Genomic DNA, 21,886 nt, shown 5'->3' with positions numbered 1-21,886 from the left:
GTGGAGTGGCTCTGCGAGCGATATATCGAAAACGCACTCACCGCAGGGCTTCGATTTCCTCGTCCTTGGCCTGGAGGCGGCGCTCGTACTCGTGGCGCACCTGGGCGAGCTCGGCGGTGAGTCGCTGGCACTTGGCTTCCTCCTGCTTGCGCAGGGTCTCAGCCTCCTTGTAGGCGGCGGCCAGCTCGTCGCGCTCGTTCTCCAGCCGCTTGATCTCCAGCTCGTACTCGTGCAGCCGGCGGATGGCATCGGCCAGCTGGCTCTTGGCCTCGGACAGGTCGTCTGCGCGGCCATGATGCCACGCGTTTAGCCGCAGCCGCCTGGCCGCGGCCGCTAGCGCCTCGCTATTATCCGCGAAAAAAGCGCAACGCACACCCTGTGCTCCTGGTGTACTTACTACCCTCGAATTACAGTGGAGAGGTAGCAGAAAGGTAGCTGACATCATTAGGGCACTAATCATGGCGGAGCTGTCCTGAAGCATTCACTACTACTTGCGTGATTGTGTCTGCAGACAAAATGGTCGTAGTGTTAAGAAGGATACCTGCGCGGGTGAAGCTTTTTTCAACTATGGAACTACCAGTGAGCGTTATTGTGCTCATATAGTTGGTAAGTTGGTCTACAACCCAATGCTCCTGGTGCGCTAAAAGTTGGTTAAAAAATGCAGCGTTAATGCCTTTAGCAACCAACTACTGGCCGGCGCTTGATACCAGCACTCTGTACTTAGTATAAGTACCAGACTATCCGCGCAAATGCACACCTAGTTCATAATATGGTGTGAGAAGCCAGTCACTGCACCTACATTGAAATGAACAGCATTTCGTAATCCTGATTCGGTAGTTTTCAAAAGTTAACGAAGCTCGCAGACTAAAAGAGAACAAATAAAAGAACAAATTAGGCCCAATTTCCGCCAAAAACGCCCTGTGCACTAAGAGCAACGTAAGAATGAGCGAGCATAGAGTCTAATGTACGTCAACTTACTTTAAGTCAACGTTGCTTAAGAATTTTCGACAATAGATGCACTGCCACAGTAGCATCCAAACTGCACATGGCGAGCCTACGCATTTGCTGCGTCTAGCTTTTTTTTCTGAACCGAGCATTCTATGACTTTCATGAGTCGTTAGAGGAAGGGCCTGTGAGATGAAGAGTCGGGCGGAAAGGTCTTCGGGCAAACCTTTTTTATATATATATATCTTTCGCAAGTGAATCTTAAGTTGCCACTCGTGCCATACTTCCATTCTTTCTGTACCAATTTTCTGAGAAACCGGCCCAACACAGAACTTTCTCTACTCCAAGTACCAATAAAAAACAACAAAACCAGCATGAGGTCCGCCCGGCCAGCCTTACAAAAAGTTTAAATCTGAGTAGTTTTCTTTTAAAGAACCGCTAGTGCAGCCATAGAAAAAAATTCCTTCACAGCTACCGTGGAAACAACCTGGCGAATTTAAACTGATGTTTGTATGGCCAAAAATTAATTCAAGCAAAGAAAGGACGCGAAAATAAAGAATCGTCTGGCAAACGAAAACTGCCATATAAAGGACGCTGAAATATCCCAAAGAACGTGTGTCCTGAGCATTTCCCTCTACTGTCATAAATGTTGCAGTAGTAATACTTTTTCTCAATAGCCCCCAGCCTACCTAGTCTTTCGACATTGGCTCCATGCTGAGCTTTGTACACCGTTTTCTTCTCGCTTGTTCGTCCCTTTTCTGTGTCTGCGCGGCCGCAAACTACGAAACACAACCATAGAAGAGGGCAGAAAAACGTGCGCGCCCACACTTCGACGTCCGCCAGCTTTGACGCAGTGTTGGAATAAGTACTAATCACAACTGGAGCCCCCATCCAAAGAAGAAAATAACCAATGGACTACGCGGCTAAAAGATGGCCGGGGCATCTTACTCGCTCCTAGGAGCGTGGCATGGCTCGCTGCCGCGGGCATGGCCGGCTTCCTTGCAAGGAAGCTGCTAATGAATGAGATCCACTGCGTGACGCACGCCTGCAGCGAAACTTTGTTCGGGGATTCTGTCGTTTTCTTTTTCGTTTGGGCAACGTTACGCAGGCACGAACACAACGAAGGATTCCCTCCGTGACATCCTGTCAGTGACCCGATGGGCCGCGGGGGCTGTTGCCGCTTTGGTCATCTCTGTGGGACCTTTACAGGTCTTCATTTGTTTCCTTCATCCCGTTCGCTGGCTTATTTTGCCTTTCTTTTGCTTTCCGCCCCACGTCACGGACGGCGTTCAGTGACCAGGAGCTCATTCTCGAACTAGCAGCGAGCTTGAGCGCTAACAGGAACGCAGCTGAAGACTAGCAATGAATTACTGTAGCATCGTAGCGAAGCCACTAGCGCTCTCTTTTTCTCGTATACTCTTCGACAGAGCTTCAGCATGACGAAAGGCAAGCGCACGAGTGGGACGTGAGCTTGGCTTTTGTCATTTCTTTCCAATTGCACAAGCCCCGCTGATGGCGATGCATCAGCAAAGCTCGCGCAGCTGCTGCTGCTGCCAAAGGACGCGCACTCAGGGTTGCAGGCGTGAACAAGCACGCGGGGGTCGGGGGAGAGCGACAGCGGAGAGCGCGGCAAAGCGAAGCAGTACGCTGGAAGAGAGCACGGACCGACGAGCTTCTTGTTCTCGCGCTGGAGGGCGTCTCGCTGCTCCCGCATCTTCTCGTACTCGTGCTGCAACTTCTGGATCTCGGCCACCTTCTGGCGCAGTTCGCGCTGGCTCTGCTCCAGCAGGATGGTGAGCTCTTCAACCTTGGACTTGAGGTCGATGTTGAGCTTCTCCAGCTGTGCCACGCGCTTCTCCAGGTTCTGGGCGTGCGCTGTGGCCTTCTCCAAGTCCATGATGAGCACCTCCACTTCGCTCTGCAGCCTCGACTTCTGCTTCTCGAGGTTGCTGCAGCGCGTCAGGAGGGCCTCGAGCTGCTCCTCGTACTCCGAGATCTTCTGAGCCATCTTGCGCCTGGCAGGGAGAGAGAGAGAACAGCCGGGAGCCAGTTAGGCTTGGTCCACATTGCATTCTATGGGACACATCTCTACCAAGGTCTCCAACTACAGAGACCGAATTGTGTCAGCTCATATAATACGCTGTGTGATGCAGTGTGAGGCCCACGAAATAAAAAAGCCCCTGCTGTGAGCGGGGAAAGTCGGTGTAAATAAAATGGGTAAACCGATTATCACCACATTATTGAGAAAGGATGATTTTTTGTTTCGTTGCTAAGCATTAGAAAGGTGCCGTTGATAACAGGATGTCAAAATATGTATGTTAAGAAAAAGAAAACCGTGTTTAAGAGCGCTTCACAATCGCTAACTAAAACCTGCAGTTGTTTTGATGGCTGTGGTAAATTACGCGGAGATAAAAGCCTCCAAGGGAGCCTTATCATCGAAAAAGAAGACAAGAAAATCAGATCATTAAAAGAGCAGGTGACTGCTGGCTTAGAGATTTTGATCGGCAATTCATGAATAAAAACCAAGCGTTTTAATTGGTGCAGATCTGCTGAATCGCATAATCAAGCAGTTCTCATTAGCTCTTTTATCTTTCTACGTGAAGCGTAGGCGACGTCTTTCTAATAATGACTGCGACATCGATTGGAAGATGAAACTCTTAATTCCTCGCCGTCCCTGAACCTGACGTAATTCGACTGATTAAGAGAGTCAAACAGACGTCGTGTCCAATTTTAGTATGGTCAGCGCTGGCGTTGTTTGGCTCTCTCAAAACACCGTATTTCAGACAACTGATGCTCTTGCTAGCTTACGCCGTCACCCACAAAACTGTTGGTTGATCGGTTTTAAGCCCAACTACCACGTGCCTGGCACTAAAAAAAAAAAAGTGGTGTTCTCTTTATATACTGGGCGTTTACATAATTAGAGCCATGATTGCATTGGGTACCGCCGAAAAGTTCTTCGGAGCTTTTATGCGAAGAGGCTGTCAACTCGGCGCGTGTAAACATCTCTTAACACCACAGGAAAACAAAACTCGGCGTTACTTGAAGCGATTCACCAGATACAAGGCTACATTTAGTGTGTGTAAGATAGTACGACGTCCCTTATTGCTTACAAAACAATAGAGTCCTCTGCTTCTCAAAGAGAGCAACTAAACATTGCAGCTACTCGAAACAGCGCCATGCAGTTACACTCGCGGCGAGTAATTCCATCCTCTGGAGGACGGCCGCAATCGCCGTCCTTGAGAGGACCCGTAAAAGCTGTTTCGAGTGGATACTATATTTGGTCCCTGACTCATTTTTATCACTGAACTATCAAGGTCTAGAATAAGGCACGAGTTTGACACTCGGCGTTCTAAACATTGCCATGGTGCTTGAATGCGGCAGTGGCAAGAAAAGACTTCCAGATGGGTCATTCTATAACTTGACTCAAAACAAAAGAGCATGTGGAAGTGAAAAGCTCCGAAGCTTTCATATAAAAGGCGCTGGCGTGGCCGTGAGATTGGCGCAAAGGCAAGTAAAATGTGGCGCTGACAGCCGCGTGTTTGGCAGCCTGAAACTTTGGCATCAGCACTTTCCTTCCATTTTAGTGCTCCGTACTTGAGAGAATAAAGCCGATCAGTCTAGTAAAGAAGGCACTGGCCTGCGGCTCCTTGCCACCGGACAAATGGGCACCGAAATCGAAAAAAGAAGAAAACTGGAACGTTTCTCCTCTCAGGCGATGCCCTTTCGGATAAACTTCGGACGCAGGTTACCGTGTACTGGGCGCAACGTTTTTTTTTACGTTTCCCACGCCTCATCGCCAGCGGCTCTCGAACGCATCGAGTCTTAAATTGTTCGGCGACCAAACAGTGGCATTTTGCTTCCTTTTTTTATCCTTTTTATATCACAAAAAAACACCCGGTGGGCTACTGCGACTGTCGCTGCTGACAGATCGACGTCGGCAGAAGGCAGAATCCACGTCCAAAAAAAAAAAAAACCATCGATGCATGCTTGTGTTATCTCATTTGTGAGCTTTTCTTTCCGTTTGGCGTGTCAATTCTGCCCATTCCGCGTGTGTCAATTTGCGCGACGCGAAGTCTATCAGACAGTTATTGGTGTCGCCCTCGGTCCTCTTACATAATTCATATATGTGATCTCTCAGAATTGGAGATCTGGATCCAACTAGCAGCGACGCAATGGACAGTCGTGCTGACATCGTGAATTAATCTGTGAGGTTAGATAAGACAGATGTCGTCCGTATATCTGGTGGGTTAGATATCCTGTCTATTAATGATGCCAAGGAGTGCAAGCTGCTTCACGGGGGTGCAATAGCGTGCAATGACGCCCACAGTAATTCTTGTTGAAGTGATAAGCCTGTTAAAAGATATTTACTATGAACTTCACAATTTTGGTACGCCTTTTCACTAATATGAAGCCAGGCATTAGATTTTAAGTCAAATTTCAACATACTTCTTTCCGCATGAATATCTTCAGCGGCGGAGTGCTGCAGGCACTATATACCATCGATTGCGCGCCATTAAAAGTTTGTTCACATACATGCAGAGCACTTTTTTTCACCCACGTTCTCTACCTCTTTTTCGTTCGCTAACCAACCTGGAAGAAGTGGCTTGGCTGACTTTTATTTCTGGTCAAGGTAATAGCAGTGTTAGCCTCACCGTGTAGCCATCCTTCCAAATAAGAGAATCAGTTATTTAATTTAACATTTCATAGTTTATATAATTTTGGCGCTGCATTGTATCTTACAAGCACACGAATATGACTGTAACAGCTACCAACCTCCCCGAGTCGGTCTTCTAACCCCCCCCCCCCCACCTTTCCCGAAAAAAAAAAAAAGTTGTAGTCATGTAAGCTATCTTTTGCTCTTCAGAAGAGAAGACGGCTTCTTTGCAACACGACGCAGCTTGTGGCCAAGCACGCTTTACAAGACTCGCCATGAGGACGTTTGGTTTTGGTTTCTATTTGGTTCATCGCATCTTAACCACGGCTAGGCGCACCGAATGTCAGTGCAAATGTTATGCCTCGTTTCCGTCGCTAATATTTTTCACTCACCCGCGCAGGTAGAATAATGGGGCTCTTCAATAAATCTGGGCGCTTAGGTTTCTGGTAAGGCGTGTCTGGCAAGGTTTTTTTAATATGAAGTTGTCTACAAGAGCCTTGTATATTTTCTCCCAGAAAGCCGGATATGACTACACAGTTTAGAAATCCGGCCTCAGTGGCTCTTTTTTTTTATAACAAACTTTGTTTCTCTCGCATTGTTAAGAGATAATGTATGTGTCATTTGGTGCCCGTCGTTCAGGCTTTTTGCGCCTGGTGGCAGATCCACTGAAAGCTGGATTTTTTATCATCCGTCGCTAAAATGGAGCGCTTCTGAACAAATAATCGATTATTTCTCCGAATAAAATCTTCTGGTGGTGTGCACGGATGACTGAGAAAAACACTGCTAAAATTGTGCTCTGTGAGTATTGGCGCGAGCTGGGCTACATACCTGAGTTCCTCAACTTCGTCGGCGTGAGCCTGGACCTCGGTCTCATACTTGGTCTTGTAAGCAGCGGCGTCAGCGTTGGCCTTGACCAGCTGCCTCTCGACCTCGAGCCTAGCCTCAGACTCTTCTTCCAGCTGAACCTTGAGGGACTCGATCTCGACTTCGAGCGTATGCAGAGACGATTCAAGGCTGGCGCGTTTCTGTGCAGAGTCAAAAGAAACAGCAACGTGAGCTGGGAAGCGATTTTTTTTTTCATCTCTATTTTCTCTTATCGTTCCTTTCCCCGCGTGCGCGTTGGCGGTAAGTTCGTTCCCGAATAAGGCGCCTTCAGTGTGCCCAAGTCTGGGTATGATTTTTGCGACGGCTTTTACTAAGATGGAGGCAGAACTTTCTCGAGCTAAAGCTCGCAGAATACTTTCGAATCACGTTTTTTCAAGTTTGCAAATCCGCTTGAAGTTGGGCTCACAGACTTGCACCGGCTGCATTCGAATACGGCATGTATTGCGTAGGCGGCCGTATAAATGATTAAAACTACTATTACTTCTTTTTTCCTAGCCCCGCAGGTGGCATTCCTACGCTCTGGAGAATCCGACCATGAATTATGCTGTGCGCTGAAAGACCACCGCTTTCAGTAATTCCAGCGAAAAGGAGAGAAATGTAGACGCCAATATTCTGTGTGAGAACAAACGAACTTCAGTTCACATGTCTCTCCATGAAATACGTAACTCAATAGCCTCCTAGCTCTGAAATTTACTGGCATCTTCTTCTTTTTTTCTCTCTCTCTCGTTTTAAGAGATGCAAGTGAAGTTTCTAGTAGCACAGTCAGGAAACATTACACTCGTGTAATGAAAACGTTAGAGCAATCCCAGCGTATAAAACGAACTGAGTTCCTTTGAACCGTAGAAAACTTGGAGAAGCAAGCAAGTATGGCTAGAACACACTTGAGCTTGGAAAAAAAAATTCCAAATGCTTTTGTACACTCTCGACGTATTCGTGTGTCGCAACGCCTTCCCACCTTAAGAATTGCACGATGAAAGCGCAATGACTACGTTGAGTCATAGAGCAGGGAAACAGCAGTAAAACGGTGCCTGCCATACACCTCGGTTGATTGAAACGACAGAATACCGAAATGTTGCATCACTATTCGAATAGATGAATGCGCTTAAAAGGCCCGAAAATTCTTCGCGCTCGTATCCATTACTTTTTTTAGAGAGCCCATTTGCACTGCAGCGTAGGCTTATTTTTATAACAGAGAAATGGGGATGTGGGGTCCAGAAAAGCAACCAATTCGCTGCGCAAGTAAAAGTAAAAACGTTGCCTATAAGTTATTCTTGCCATAAAGCAGCTGCCAACCACTGCGTGGGTGACTTCCAGTAGAAAGAGGTAGCCGGATAAAAAAAATGCCCACTCAACGAAAGCTGAAATTTTGTCTTGCAAAATAGCATTCAAAGAACGCGGACGCACCACGGTATTGCAAGCACTAAACCGAACGCGTGCCAGTGTCACTGGTTATTGCTTTCAAGTTCTGGATGCCTTGTAATGGCGGATTGGACATTAGAGCTCTTGCGACGTGTTGCTAGCCGGTCGTCGTACACTTTCCTCCATGCAGCGAAAAAGGGGCGGCAGTTTTCAGCAGTGAAGCGCGCCAAATTGTGCATAGGAAGTCAGCTCGCCTGGGTCAGAGGGCGAAAGTTTTTTTTGCCCTCCTGTAGCTTTTACAGCCCCTGGCGCTGTTATGCTTCAACGGGGGATCTCAGCAGATCAAAACTAACACGGAGTATTCATATTATTATATGAGGTGCACATTATTATGCTCATTAGCGCTAGCAATTGCCAATTGAACAATTAAGTGTTTCATTTTTTTCTCTCTTTTGCAATGGTACATCTCCGGTTGTGTTGACAAATATTCAGGCATTTTTCTTAGAAGGATAGCCCAAATCCTTTGTCATTGCCAGTGGAAAGCGGCGACACTATTTCGGGCCGTTGTAATTCCTGGTATCTCGTCTCACCCCGATGCAGGTACAGCTCTCCTGGTGACTTACGCCTCTGAATGACCTTCATCTATGTCATTAGCAAGGTGCGATCAAGAAGGTAGCCTCAGTTCTTTTCACTGCGATGGCCAGGAGCTGTGTGAAAAAGCTCTGGAAGCTTGGCCGTGACAATCGTGCGTGATGTGCAAGGCCAGCGATCAGCGCCCTCACCCTCTCCTCGTCTTCCAGGCGGCGGCGGGTGTCCTCGAGCTGCGTGGCGAGCTGAGTCTTGAGGTGGTTGACATTGTCCAGCGAGACCTTGAGTTCGTGCACCTCCTTGAGGTACTCGGCGTTCTCGGCACTCAAGCGGGTCCTCTGGGCCGTCACCTCGGTGACGGTGCGGTTCAGTTCCTCGATGCGGATGTTCAGCTCGTACACGGTGTGCTCCAGCTTCTCCACAGTCTTCTGGATCGTGATCTGCGCACACCAAACACGCTCTGTCAGGGCGTCACAGCCGTCGACCTCAAGAATTTGTTATCTGATTCACAAGTTGTGACTAAGAGCTAACCATGAGCCTGAAGCTTCCGCGGCTTATTGTGGTCGTATAATGTTTCGTCACCGTCTACAAACTTTTTTAGGTTGCAACGCGTCATCGTCATTCATTCGACTGAGGGTGATTTGCGAGGTCTATAAACCTTCTCTGCTCACCAAGGAACTATGCTAGGCTTGTTTTAGTACTAAGAACTTGGGCCATGCTACAAATTGATGGTAATGAAAGAATCAAGTCCATTTAATCGATGACATCTGATAGGTGAACCCTGAAGCCATCCGTAAAATAAAAGTGCTCTCGTTTAATGAATCAAACAGGAAAACCAGATTTCAGAAAAAAAGAAAGAGGGGGTGCCAATTTCTTGACAGCCTGTTTGTCTTCGGTTACGTTACCGGCAAATGAATGTGCGCTAATCATCAACGGCACGTTATTTTTTTCGGCCGCGGGTCTTCCTCGCTTTGGCGCAACGCGTGGTTGTGACGCTGTTCGCTGTCATTAGAAGATATAGCAAGCGTACATTTCTTAGCCGACAAAAAAGATAGCAGAATTCGATTTTGGTATCTTAAGACGGTATCGTAAGCAAATATCAAGTCGCTGGAGCCGCGCGTTGGTCTCTGCGCTGGTTTCTCTAACTACGTGCTGTGTGGGATGACGTACCTTTTCCTTAGTCGTGTTCTCGACCTGAGCCAAGAGTTCGTAAACTTCGGCCTGGAACTTCTGCCTTTCCTTCTCGGCCCTGCGGTAGAAGAGGGAAATTTTTCAAGCATGTGCTACTTGTCTTTTTTTTTTTTGTCATCAGAATGCAATGAAATTAACTAAGTCAGAGATACAGTGCATAAAAACTCTTAAGCGTTAGATACTGCTAAATATTCGTCAGTTTTACAGCCTATGTGCGTGTGCTCAAAAACTCGCAACTCGTGTTTTGTTGCCTTTGGGTTATTTTTTTTTTAGAAGTCCCAGTAAGTGGATCGAAGCAGCTTCCCCGACCTTAGTAGATGAATCACCAGCACTGCAGTGCATTTCAGATGAGCTGAATAATACTAGAACTGCCTCTTTACATAGGCAACAAGACAAAAAAATGTGGCACATCCATAGCTTGTGACAGAAGTGTACTTGTAATTAGAATAAATAGGAATCATTCGTGAAAAAACTGACTAGGATTTGGTACTTGCATCTCATGTAGTTGTGTGACAGTGAATGTTACCTTTAGCTATTTGAGAGGTGGTTCGGAACTACTTCGCGTGTAGACCATTTCTGTTTAAACTGGTAAGCACTTCCAGATCAAAAGCGTTGCGCTACTGACGCAATGGTGGTATGCTAGCTTAATACATAGCTGCAGGCCTGACAGGTTCGTAAGACATCTTTAGAGCGTTTTTTGAAATTTTATATCTCACAAAAACTCATTTTTCAGTCATAGTTGCGTATTTATCTATAGAACGCGGTAATATAGCAATACGGCCCACTTGAATTTGTCCTCTGTGTTCCTTTAAGAGTGGGCCGAAACTAAAATGGCGCATTGCTAAGGGACATTAAGCCGTAATGGTCAAATGGGACGCCACCAGCTTTCAACGAGCTCAGAAGCGAAAAGACACGCACTTGCTCTTGGCCTTGGTCATAACATCCAGCTGCTCCTGGAACTCGGCGATGGCCTCCTGGTGCTTCTTGCGGAGGTGGTGCGCGGTCTCCTCGCTCTCCAGGTGCACATCCTCAAGGAGCTTGCGCAGCTTGGACAGCTCGGTGTCGCGCTTCTTGTTCATCTCGACCACAGTCTCCGAGGAGCCCTCGGCCTCTTCCAGCCGGTCGCTCAGCTGCATCAGCTGCACCGTCAGGTCCGACTTCTCACGCTCGATCTGCACGGAAAGAAGAAACACGGTACGCGGACCACAAGTAAGTCCCCGAATTACCGCATGGAATTGCCGGGCCGCGTGGTTAAAACTGCAGCACAAAGCCAAACAATGCGCGCGCCGCACACGGCGTAACACTCCTTAACGTAGCGTCGCACCGTAAAAATCACTCCGCGCGATAGTTCCACGAAGAGCGAAGGCTCTTGTTGTCTATCTTTCGCCATTTCTCTCAGGTGTTAATGGCTACTTTCAGGGTTTTGTGAGGAAAGCCGAAGGTAGATTAGCCCTCAAAGGTACGTCATTGCACGCCGACTCAGAAAATAAGGCGCAGATCTTACTCTTACGAGAAAAATGAATGCGTGTATGCTTCGATGTATTTTGGCAGTATTGGTGTAAAGACTCTTTATGTTTGTTGTAGAAATACACTTTTCGCTCTACCATTAATTCGTGACTCAGAACTTACAATAATATTCGTATTTAAACCTAATATTTTTATGAGCGCGCACACGATGATCCCTGCATTAGTCGTCGCATAAGCGATGTTGTACGGTTGTTCTCGTGATTGCTTTAAAAAAAAAAAACAAAAACAAAATGTACTTAGGGACGGCACAGCGCCTCTTGCAAAATATCGGGTGCAAGAATGGTGCTAGAAGGGAAAAAAAAAAGCTGTCTGTACAGCGCAAGAATAAAACGATTTCCGTTTTCTTTAAACACTGCAAACGTTGAGTTCAAATAGAGATGAGATTTGCGCTTTAGTTTTTGAGCATTTTATCGTTTCGCGCATCCTAGCCGATCTATGTAGAGCACTTCCGAGCCAAAAATGTTGCTATAATTTCTAACTTTCCTCAGCTTCGTGTTCGCGCACGCGAAGACAAGATATCAAGGCTCGTGTTTAAGTGCCTTTATAGGCTGAAGCATACAAGCTTCCACACTTACCCTTTGCCTGAGCTCCCGTTCGGACTCGAGGTCCTCTTGAAGCAGGCGGAGCTTGTCCTGCAAAGCAAAGGAAGGAGCAGATATTAGTCGCACAGTTTCACGTAGGCGACATGGGCACACCATTCAATCTTGAGGACCACATTAAAATATCCGGTATTGTATGTGCATTAGCGTGCTGAGGAGCACTTCAGCCTTTTTACAGACATTCACTGGGCGTTCATTCATCAAACGCAATAACGGCCTTCAGTATGCGCTGTAGTTCATGCCGTGAGTACGTAAGCGCCCCTTAGGAAGTGTCGCACGGTGGTAACGCTGCAGAAAGACGCCTTTCCATTATAATACGGCTGACTCGGTGCGAACGCGCTTAGAGATGGGACAATGTTCGAGGCACATAGTTGCTCGATGCCGAGTTTTCGTTACCGCTGCCCTCCCTTCTGCCCCCCCCCCCCCCCCCCCCCCCATCAAAAAGAAAGGAGGCATATCTCTCAGTGGTTGAAGCAACCGATTGGGCAAGACCTTTTTGGGCGCTCAGAACAAGCGCTACGGGCCTTTCTCCAACCATTATACTGGTCGCATGGGTTTCCTAACAGGTTATTTCGTTTCGTAGCTATGGCAGAAGGTCGGCTAGTGTGCTCTTTTCATTCCTGATATGTTACTGCTTATTGTTTGTCTTTTTGTCTGGCGTTCACGGATGTTTTAGAGTTGTTTCCCTGAATGAAATCTGACGGTCCTGAGTTCCTTGCGCTAACGGCCTAATCGTTGAGCTGCCACAAAATTACTCTCAATTTATAAATATTAAACCGGCCATGTGACAATCAAATATTCCAATCTATGTTGGGCGCCTGTGGACGCTGCAATAAACATAAGGGTACAGAAAAAAAAGCAAAGGAAGAGGTTGAGGACACCCCTACTTCATCACAAATAATAAAGAGAGGCGCGGAGGCAAAAAGAGCGTAAAAAATATCGCGTCTGGGGATAAAAATCGAGGCTAGCATTCTTGACTTTCTCCCGATGGGCGCGTGACAGGAGCGCACTAATGTTGGCAACGGTGGTCGCGAGATGGCTCCACTGACAGGCAACTCGATCTCGGAGCGGCGGGACGGAAAAGGCCCGGCCGGATTTTCGTTTATTTTTTTTTAGACCCAAGCTCCTCATTTTTTTTCTTTTGCTTCTTCTGGCTTTCCGGTTTAATTTGGTCCTCCCTTTTCCTTTTTTTTTTTTGCTCTCCGCGTTCTTTTTAATGGCTTTTGTGGAATGCATGGCGGTAGAGCGCTATCTTTGTCGATCTAGCGTTACGCTTATTAGGTAGCCATTACCTTACTCCGGAATGAAAATCTTGGTGTGTTTCGCGATCCAGAATCTTCTGCAATCAGCTTTTAAAGGGTGTATCTCGCAGTAAAAAATGAAGAGCTGGCATTGCTTCGCTTCTCTTTTGTCTGGTCCTCTTTCCGCGTAACTTAAGGTTCATTTATTCGGACTTCGCTTTCGTTCTTTTCGGTTCTTTTTCGCATGACGGCATGCTGTCGTGCCTTGTAAAGATAATGCGTTTCTAGCGTCAGGAAAAAACGGCGAAAGAGGAACGAATGAAGGCATGGGAAGGAGAAGGCTGTCTTACGAAAGCAGTTTGGAAATCGAGTTTCACCGTAGGACGCGCACACAGAAGGGAAAGATCCTCTTTCAGGCAAAGGGAATGCACCGCTGGCCTTTGTGTCACTGCCTTTAAAAATGTGGTGGAAATGCACGATTGAGCTCCTTCTTTGCGACGGATTCCTAAAGCGAAAGAAGGCAAGAGTAACGTATAATCGACGCTGAACCAGAATTTTTTGTTTCCATCCGCAATATTAGCTTTGATGTGTTCAGTGATGTGAAGATATGAAGAACTCGATTTCCTAATCTGCGCTACAGTCATGCGCTGCCCTCATAAAAACTAGGCGCTTCTTGTTTGTGTCGTGCACCTTTATATCATACAATAGTAGCTGCCACGCTGCCAGCTGTTTCAAGATTAGTGCTGAGTCAACAGTACTTTTCAGACTATTCCCAACAAGTATAAATGAAAACAGAAAGTGTCTACCGTATGCATAATTCAACTCATGCTCGCTACGAAAGCTCCTGGTGTCTGCTCTTAAGTGCCCTTTCTATGTCCCTTCTTAATGTCGCGTCCCCACTAGGCCTAAGTGCTCATTTTTAGAATAAATCTTCGCAGTGCTGACTTCAGGCTGACAGTGTAGTTACCGAAGAGTGACTTCGTAGGTGCGCTCTTGCAAAGTGATCAACAATATGTTTAAAGGTAGGTTTCGTTCAACTTTAGTTTAAATTAGTTTTTTTGCAAGGATATCGGCTTTGAAGACCTCGTATGGCATAAGGTAGGCTATCACCGCCACCGAATGCAGTAACCACAAGCTTTTTCTCGTTCGGCTGAACAACAATAACGTTATCCGGGCCTGGGCTATGAGAGCTATGCTGAGTGGCCGCACTCGGGGGCTGTGAGATCCGGATATTGTTATCGCTTCATCCCACTGAATTATGGCGGAAAGCATGATGATTTAATTGCCCCGAGTCACTTTCTGGCGCGCACTTATTTGTTCCCATTGAATTACTGAACTAAACTTGCTCTAATCAAAACAGCGAGACATGGAGCTATCAATGCTTAATTGTTGTACAAGGGTTGACGGCATGCTTCGTCTAACCGAATGCCTCTTATTATGAAACTTGTGACCGCTGAAATCTCCTGAGCAAGCACAACGACAGTTAATGCGCTCTCATTTGAAGTCGTTGCGCAGGGCAGACATTTCTTTCACCGCAGGGCCTCGATCGCGCACGCCGCACTGGCCGCGGTGTCTGGCGGACCGGAGGGCTGGGCAGGGACACCACTGTAAGTGACCAATTCGTGGAAATCGGCGAACGCGCTGTTTCACCCGAGCTCAATTGCGCGTCGGGGATGGCCCGACGCGTGCAGGGGAGGCCGCACATTTCCGTGGAAGCGCCGCGCCGGAGCTCGTCTTCTTCCGATTTCAGCGCCGGCCAAACTAGGGAAGGCCCCGCCGGTGGCGTAAATAGAAGGACAGGCCGGAGGTCGGCCGGAAAGGACGACAGTGACAGAGGTCGGCGAGTGACGTGGCGGCGCGTTGTGCTCCACGCCGCCGAGACGGCCCGAGGAGGTGCCGAGCCACCACCACGCTCTGTTTCCAACCGGCAGCGCCACCACCGCGGCCCGGGAGGCAAGCCGAGGAGACCTGCTGACGTTTATAAATACACCCGGCGGGATCTCCATGCAGTGGCCAAATTTAGCGTCGCAGCCGACGGTTCCTCCGCCGGTGTGCCGGCGCGCGAGCTTTCTTGGTGAGCTCACGCCCGATCGCTGCTCGCCCGTTCCCCGCCTGAAATTTTAGAGCGGCCCCCGTGGGCTGCTCGCCCTCGCTGGGGGTCTCTCTCGCGCGGCCCCCACACGCTTCACCCCGCGCCGCCATCGCCGCCTACAGGGTCCGTCCACTGCGGGCAGTGAACGCACGAAAGGCGGTCTTCGCACAGATTCTTTTGAAAGATGGCTGTACTGACTGCAGAAGTTCCGCCAGCCTCGCAGGCTTGCTCAGAAGATAAGAGCGCTGCTTTAGTCATCCGGCATTGCATTTGACCGGTGCAAACGGCAGCTATGATGGAGACGACATTTCAGAGGATTGCCGTCCGCCAAATGCTTATTATATCATCAGTACTGTTTTAGTTTTTGTTTCTTCACCACTGAGAAGTTGAAAGCACTGTGTTCATTGCTTCAGACTGCAACAGATTCTACACTGGGCACGTCAGCTGATATCTGAAGGCCGAGCTTCATGTACGTCCTTCTCGCTTGCCAGTCGCTTGTCAGCCAATCGTTTGCCAAGTGGCCACTGACCTCGTAAGATAGCATAATTATATTGAGGCGCCAGAATACACATAATACTATGACCGCAGTTTCGTTGTTTCTAACGAAGACTGTTTATTGCGTCTGGAAGTGTATCCTATACAACTTTGGAACTAGTTGTCCATAGCGGTCGTAAGCCTCTGACGTATCTGTACCTAAGAACATGTTGGCACAGGTTCTACCGTCGTTGTCTTTGTATGACGAACATTTTTTTAAATAGAATACTACCATGTAGAGTACATACTTTAGTCGCTGTTTACTGTAAGAGATGGAAATAATATCAAGTCACTAAAACTGAGTTCAGTTAGCTTGCAGATGGTAGCTACGATTGCCTCTTAGGTCTTCTTTCTCTGCCTGCATTGCGAGTGCAAGTAAGAAACGATGTAACTTGCTTCATACAAAATCCTGTAGCCAAATTCGTGGCTTCACATTGTTCTAGTGCCAGTGAATAAGTACACAGAAGGCCGCAATGCTTGACTGATGAAATTAAACGAAGGAAAGCTCTCAATACCGTATCACATGACCTGCATTACTTGTTTTTCTTTTTTTTTGTGCATAACTTGGTCATTCCGTGCAGCAAGCTCTGGTAACCTTTCCTTTGTGGCATTTCGTAATGAGTTTTGAATAAGGCTTTTCGACATACTATGAATTTCACAACAACTTTGTCATTCAAACTGAGAATGTCCCTGCGCGTGTTTTCTCTTTCTGATAAGACAAAAGCTGATCTCCTTAAATCGAAGAGTTCCTTTAAAAGATGTTGCATTACAGAGTAAATTGCTTGCGTTATCTTGCTTTAGCGTTTGAGTCTGGTTCATACAGTTTATATGTCTGGCCGCTGTTAGGCTTTATCCCACCAGCTCACAGAGACAATGAGTCAACCGTGACGGTAATTCCGTTTGTTGTTGTTTTTTTGGAAGGAGGGAGGGGGGCAGGGGGGAGGGGAGGTTGAGTAATTCAGAAAGGGACGCCGGTAGCGTGGTCCCCCGAGGCTCCTTCTTGTCCCGTAGACTAACTGCGAGACCTCTACTGGACACGCTCGGCTAGCTTGGTATGTGACTTGTCTAAGACAAGGGCTATTCCTTGCTCATTCCACTGGAATAAATGGCTGCACACTGATTACGTGCCGTATATCAAGATGTTCGTCGGCCTTTCAGTCTTTGTCAGCTGATAATTCTCCAGCACTGTATGCCAGCACAGTGCTTTAATTTTTTCGCTGACATGTGCTGAGAATGTTGCATGATACCGAGCCAATTTCTAGCTTTTTGAGAAGCGCCACGCGTCGCGGGTCCTGTGGGACAGAGCATCCGTTACTTTCCATGCAATGCACGTCCTTGTGTTTCTTGCGATCAAGGCAATAGTTACTCCGACCATGTACAATAAATACTTATCAGACCCGACGCATCGACTGCATACTCGTGGTTCTCTAGCAGCCAGATGTGCGCGTGCGCTTTCTTCTAACCGCAGCATGTCCGATTCGGGTACCTCTCCCCACGAAACAGCATACGGTAGCAAAACGAAAGCTGCAAACGGTATCTGCTAGGTTTATCGTGTTGCTTTTCAAAAGGGATAGTTCTTGGGAGATGTGTCTTCCCGTATAACACTTCGGTAGACTCTGCCATCAGGCGTGTCTGCAATTGTTACGAATGTAGACCACGATCTAATCTTTCCGTTGCGTTAACCGAACAGTCTTATGCAGCAAGATGTCAGCAGGCGGGTGTAGCTGTTGTGTTTGATTAGTGTCGACGTAGGTGACCGTAGGAAATACCATGCAGCAAGGACTGCTTTCCTAGTGCTTTATATCCCCTAGACACCGCCATTAACGGACGCGCATTTTGGGAAAGCGTGTTTCGCTAATTGAGGGTGGTTGAAAGTACGAGCGCTTTTTTATTTTCTTTTTTTTTGTTCAGACAGAAGTAATCGACTTAACGCAGAGTTAATTATTGCTAAGCAACCTTCAAACGTTTGTCCCTAAGTGCGCCTGAGCTGAACTGGCCAGCTTCGAGAGTAGCCAGGAGCACACAGGTGCTTCCTTGAGATGCGGTGTGAGCCACTTATGCAAGACCCGGCATGTCCCGGGTGCGCTCGGGCTGGAAGAGAAGCCAGCTGCTTTCCCAATGCTCCGTCATCATTTCCAAATAGAGACACGCTCTCATTGGACGCGAGAGGTCACGTGCTTTCTCACACCCACGAATGGGCCGCAGCGTTCCGGAAAAGGCGCCTTGATGGTAGCGTCTCACGAAAGGACAAAGAGGGAACACATGGCAGTGACACTAGCGCCACGTCACAGAGTGGAGGATCAGCCCATCAGCGTTCACTGGGACTGCTTCATGAATCACGTAAAACCTAGAAATTCTCCTAGGAGAAGGCCTTGCGGGGGGTTTAGGAGCGCTTCTGTTGGCACAAAACTGGTCTGGTCATTTCAGAGAACATCTGCACGAGTCTTTAGAAGTGCGTGGTGAGAACACAACAGTACTAATGCCCGCAGAATAATACCGACTGGAGTAGTTCTGGCGGGCAACAAATTATAAGCGTTCTCTAAGCTTGGCGAGAAGCATAATAGGTTACAAATTGCTGAATGAGTTTACTGTCCTACAGCTGCTGGCAGGTGACTCGTTTAGTACAAAAAGCCTTGCAAACACATTCCGTTCTTCAGCGCGTAGAAAATTTATTCCTTTGTAGAACACTATTGTGGATTTAGCGAGTGCGACTGCATGTGCGAAAACAGTTACCTGTCCGAAGGACGCTATATCAGAGCATCTTGGGGGTAGTTTCACTGCCATTCTAAACTTTGGTTTCTTAATACTAAAAAAAAAAAAAATGATAATTTTTTTCTGGATATGCACATATATTAAAAGCCTGTACGACTAAACGAAGCCATAACCGACTTTTTTTTTGTTGTTCCAAGCGCCGCCAGCACAAGGCGCGAGCCCCGAAATCCGACGCCATGACCAAATCAGGCGAAGTAATTTCATAGATGCGCTCCCAAGTGCCACCTCTGAATTTTACAGTACTGAGAGGGGGAAAAAGAGCAAGATTGTATTCTTACATATTCTGTTGCAGCGTTCATTGTTTTCGTTTGACCGTTTGGACTTCAAGATAGAGATGTAACCACACGCACAAGGCTCCTGACTAGTCGACAACACGAAAAAAAAAGGCTACTTTTTGTCCCTTTCGTTTTCATTTCGTTCCTTTCGTTTCGCTCATAGTACAATTTTCGCTTCTATTCTGTCTGAAACGGACGTATTGGACGCATATGCCACCGAAGCAAGCAGCAGAAGTTGCGCCGTCAACACGTTGTGCTCGAGGTTAGGGAAAATCAGCGTATTTGGATAGAATTACAAAGAACAACCACTGCTATGTGTGCCCTCTGTTCGGACGAAACAAGCCCAGCTTAAAGCAAGCTTCGCCTTTGCATATTTCGCCCCATTGTTGAACGCTACGCGAGCACACACTTGGTGACAATGTTTGATGGGAAGAAACTGCGAGACCAGAGCGAGAGCGGTACTATGACGTCCTCGAGTGCCGGCCAGCGTTCCGTCCAAGTATGAACGACGTACGATAGGAGTGGGAAAACAAATTTTATAGATGAGCGTACTATTCTGTTTCTCTAGAAGATGAGATCACAAAGCCATCCTCGCTTTGCCCCAGTTTCTCGGTGAAAGAACTCCGAAAGTCTACTTCTTGCTGCTATTTATTCGGCTTTGCCTGTCGATACAATTACGACAACTAGGTGTCCCAGATTAGTGCCTACGTTGTTATTGATATTTCTTTTTATTTACTGTTTTTTCTGCTCTTATTTGGATCTTGAATTTACAAGTACGTACGCTTGTTTGCATTCTGAACATTTCCAGATACTTAAAATTATGCACTTGCAAAGCTCATCGCGTCAGCCGCAATTTTTGGTAGAACCTACTCAGGAGGAATATCTTGACGCAAGTGCACGCCGCTGAGTGTCATCGTGAACTGTCTTTTAGCGTCTACTCTGACGTTTTAGTCACATGCGGTACGTCCACCCCGTACACTTTGTGAACTCTGCTTAGGATCGAAGAATCGCACTTCGAGCGCCTGGTTTGGTAGATACGAGAGGAACCCTTCACCGAGTAGTTTAGCGTTAGTTACCGTTACCCATGCGTTGTGCTGATTTTACGAACAGAGCATTAATGTATATGCGTTAAGTTAACTGTTCCCTTCTTAAGCATAGCGCTGCGCTGCTTCACCAAGGCGCCACCTCAGCCTTTGCCGCCGTTTCGTTCAGGAGGCTTGGCTTTGTCAGGAAGACAAGCCTCCAAGCTGAAACGCTGGCGGAGGATAAGGCGAGACCAAGGTTCCTTCGTCTAGCTTCCGAGCCTAGCTGCTGCGGCGGCGTCGGCGAAGTGCCGCCGGCATGAGCGACCGGTGTCCAGCCGTCGAGACAGACCGCGGCCCCCGCAAGGGAGGAGCGGCGGTCCGTCACGCAGCTGGGCAGCGGCAGGAGCTCGGTGAATGCCTACCTCAAGCCTGGTGAGCGCGCCGAGGTCGGTGCCATATTCGATGGAGATATCTCCAGCACCTCCGGAGCTCTTGTACATGTACTTGCTGCTCCTGGAAGACATGGTCGCTCTTGTTCAGCGGAGCCGAGTTCGTCGAAATGGAGTCGAAGTGTGGGCAAGGCTGGGGTCCGCGCACCGGGGAACCAGAACTCACACACCACACCAGTGAGCGGTAAGAGCCCTCGACGTCGAAGTGAGCAGGGCCCGGGATCGCCACTTGAAGGTCCTTCCAGAGGGCTGATTCCGCCGCGTGAGGGCGTGCTGGTCGGCTGCAGCCAACAAGGTGCTCCTGCTGGGCTTTAGGCCGTTGCTTTTTTGCTGCGCGCCCGCCCGGCTGCAAGAGGGCGGCTCTGGGCGGCCCGTTTTGGGACTCCGCGCTCCGAGCTCGGATTTCCCGGACCGGAGCCCTTTTTGGGAAGCGCGCCGTTGGCCCAGTGCGCGAGCCGCGGGCATGCCTCCGAGGAGTCGGCGCTCGGCCGCCGGCGCGCGCGCCGCTCAGCCGCGCGCCGCTCGCGCATGGCCATATACGCGAAAAAAGAAAGCGTTTACCAGAGCGGGCAATCGCTGCCACGTTCAAACGTCATCGCGTGGCTGCGAATAAGAAAGCCGCGCACTGGGAGCAGTCACCGCGATGAGGTCATGCATCCGAAACGAGCGAGATGCGGAAATACCGCGCAGGGATTTGCGGCCCACAAGACGAAAGCGCGAGCACGGTGAATGCAGCAGGAGAGGCTTATTGTGTTGAGAAAATTCCGAAGCGTTTATTTTCTGGGAAATAAAGACCATCTTCAACAATTTTAGTTGTATGTGGTGTTGCTGCGATGAAACTGAGGAGTTTGGTAGCATTGTTGAGAATATTGTTAATAGCGAATACTGCAGTTTGGCTTTCTGCGTTATTTTTGCTTTCTCTTTTTTTTTTATTTCTAGGCATTCACGTAGTTCGCGCTAAGGGTCTCTGGCCGCGTTGAGGTGGCTGACGTAGTCGGCGCAAACGTGCCCAAACGGTGCTGGGCGTCAGTGACGCCAGAGGCACCATACCCCAGCATCGTCAGTGGGCGGGGCACATTGGATGACGCCGGCCCCTCAAGCGCGCGTCCCCTGCTGTCTAGGGCACCGATTGTTCCCAAAGAGAGCGACTGGTTCTGCTCGTGCAGAGAGCCGCGTGTCCTCGCTGCCGAAGCAGCCCGCCTGGGCGTAAATGACACCTCCCGCTGTCCACGCGCTGCACACGTAATGGCACACCTGGCTTCGTCAAGACGGATTTGGGAGACCGCCATTTTGGAATCACCTTTCCCAGCAGCGTCTCGGAATGTGACCGGCAAAACTCGAGACTCTCCGCTCAAAAACGTCGACTTGCCAGGGTTCGTCCCCTCTCCCCCGTCGTCGGCCACGCGCGCTCTTTTCTCCCTCTCCATCCTTACATCCTTCCTTTCCTCCACTTTCTGCGGGTGCTTCAACCGCTCTGATTTGTGAATCCTTTAAAAATAGCCCCCAGCGTTTCTTTTTTGTTCTTGGCTTGCGACTCCTTCACGCGTATTTTTACTTTCCCTTCTTGTTTCCGCTGCGGCTCGCTTGTGGCAACTTGTCTTTCAGTCTCCAGCTCCTGTCTCCACAATTTTTTTCTTCTCTTTCTACGAGCAAGGAAAAGAAAAAAAATTAACACCCAAGTTGAGGTTTTATTTTTTGCTTCTTTCTCTCTCCTGCTTTCTGCGTCGGGCCCGTCGTGAAAGTGGAGGCA

At 48.3% G+C, this 21,886-nt stretch overlaps 1 protein-coding gene and 1 pseudogene across 2 annotated transcripts in view; one reads left to right on the top strand and one right to left on the bottom strand.

Annotated features, from left to right (window-relative positions):
- The window catches only part of Prm (Paramyosin), a 30,340-nt gene extending 9,953 nt beyond the window's left edge, over positions 1–20,387 (bottom strand). The window contains exons 1-8 of the mRNA XM_089581921.1: positions 20,110–20,387; positions 11,725–11,781; positions 10,541–10,794; positions 9,602–9,680; positions 8,626–8,871; positions 6,428–6,624; positions 2,611–2,960; positions 42–282 (exon numbers count right to left, since the gene is read on the bottom strand). Coding sequence (XP_089438047.1) covers positions 42–282; positions 2,611–2,960; positions 6,428–6,624; positions 8,626–8,871; positions 9,602–9,680; positions 10,541–10,794; positions 11,725–11,781; positions 20,110–20,211 — 1,526 coding nt within the window. The 5' untranslated portion in view covers positions 20,212–20,387. The remainder of the gene's footprint in view (positions 1–41; positions 283–2,610; positions 2,961–6,427; positions 6,625–8,625; positions 8,872–9,601; positions 9,681–10,540; positions 10,795–11,724; positions 11,782–20,109) is intronic.
- Positions 20,210–21,886, top strand: part of LOC149352696 (uncharacterized) — a 42,456-nt pseudogene continuing 40,779 nt past the window's right edge. The window contains exons 1-2 of the transcript XR_016289328.1: positions 20,210–20,263; positions 21,088–21,509. The product of XR_016289328.1 is annotated as an uncharacterized LOC149352696 (transcript). The remainder of the gene's footprint in view (positions 20,264–21,087; positions 21,510–21,886) is intronic.

This window comes from Amblyomma mixtum, chromosome 3 (genome assembly GCF_055824585.1).
Source record: "Amblyomma mixtum isolate Tamu chromosome 3, ASM5582458v1, whole genome shotgun sequence".
Classification (NCBI taxonomy): domain Eukaryota; kingdom Metazoa; phylum Arthropoda; class Arachnida; order Ixodida; family Ixodidae; genus Amblyomma; species Amblyomma mixtum.
This window is presented reverse-complemented; position numbering and strand designations above follow the sequence as displayed.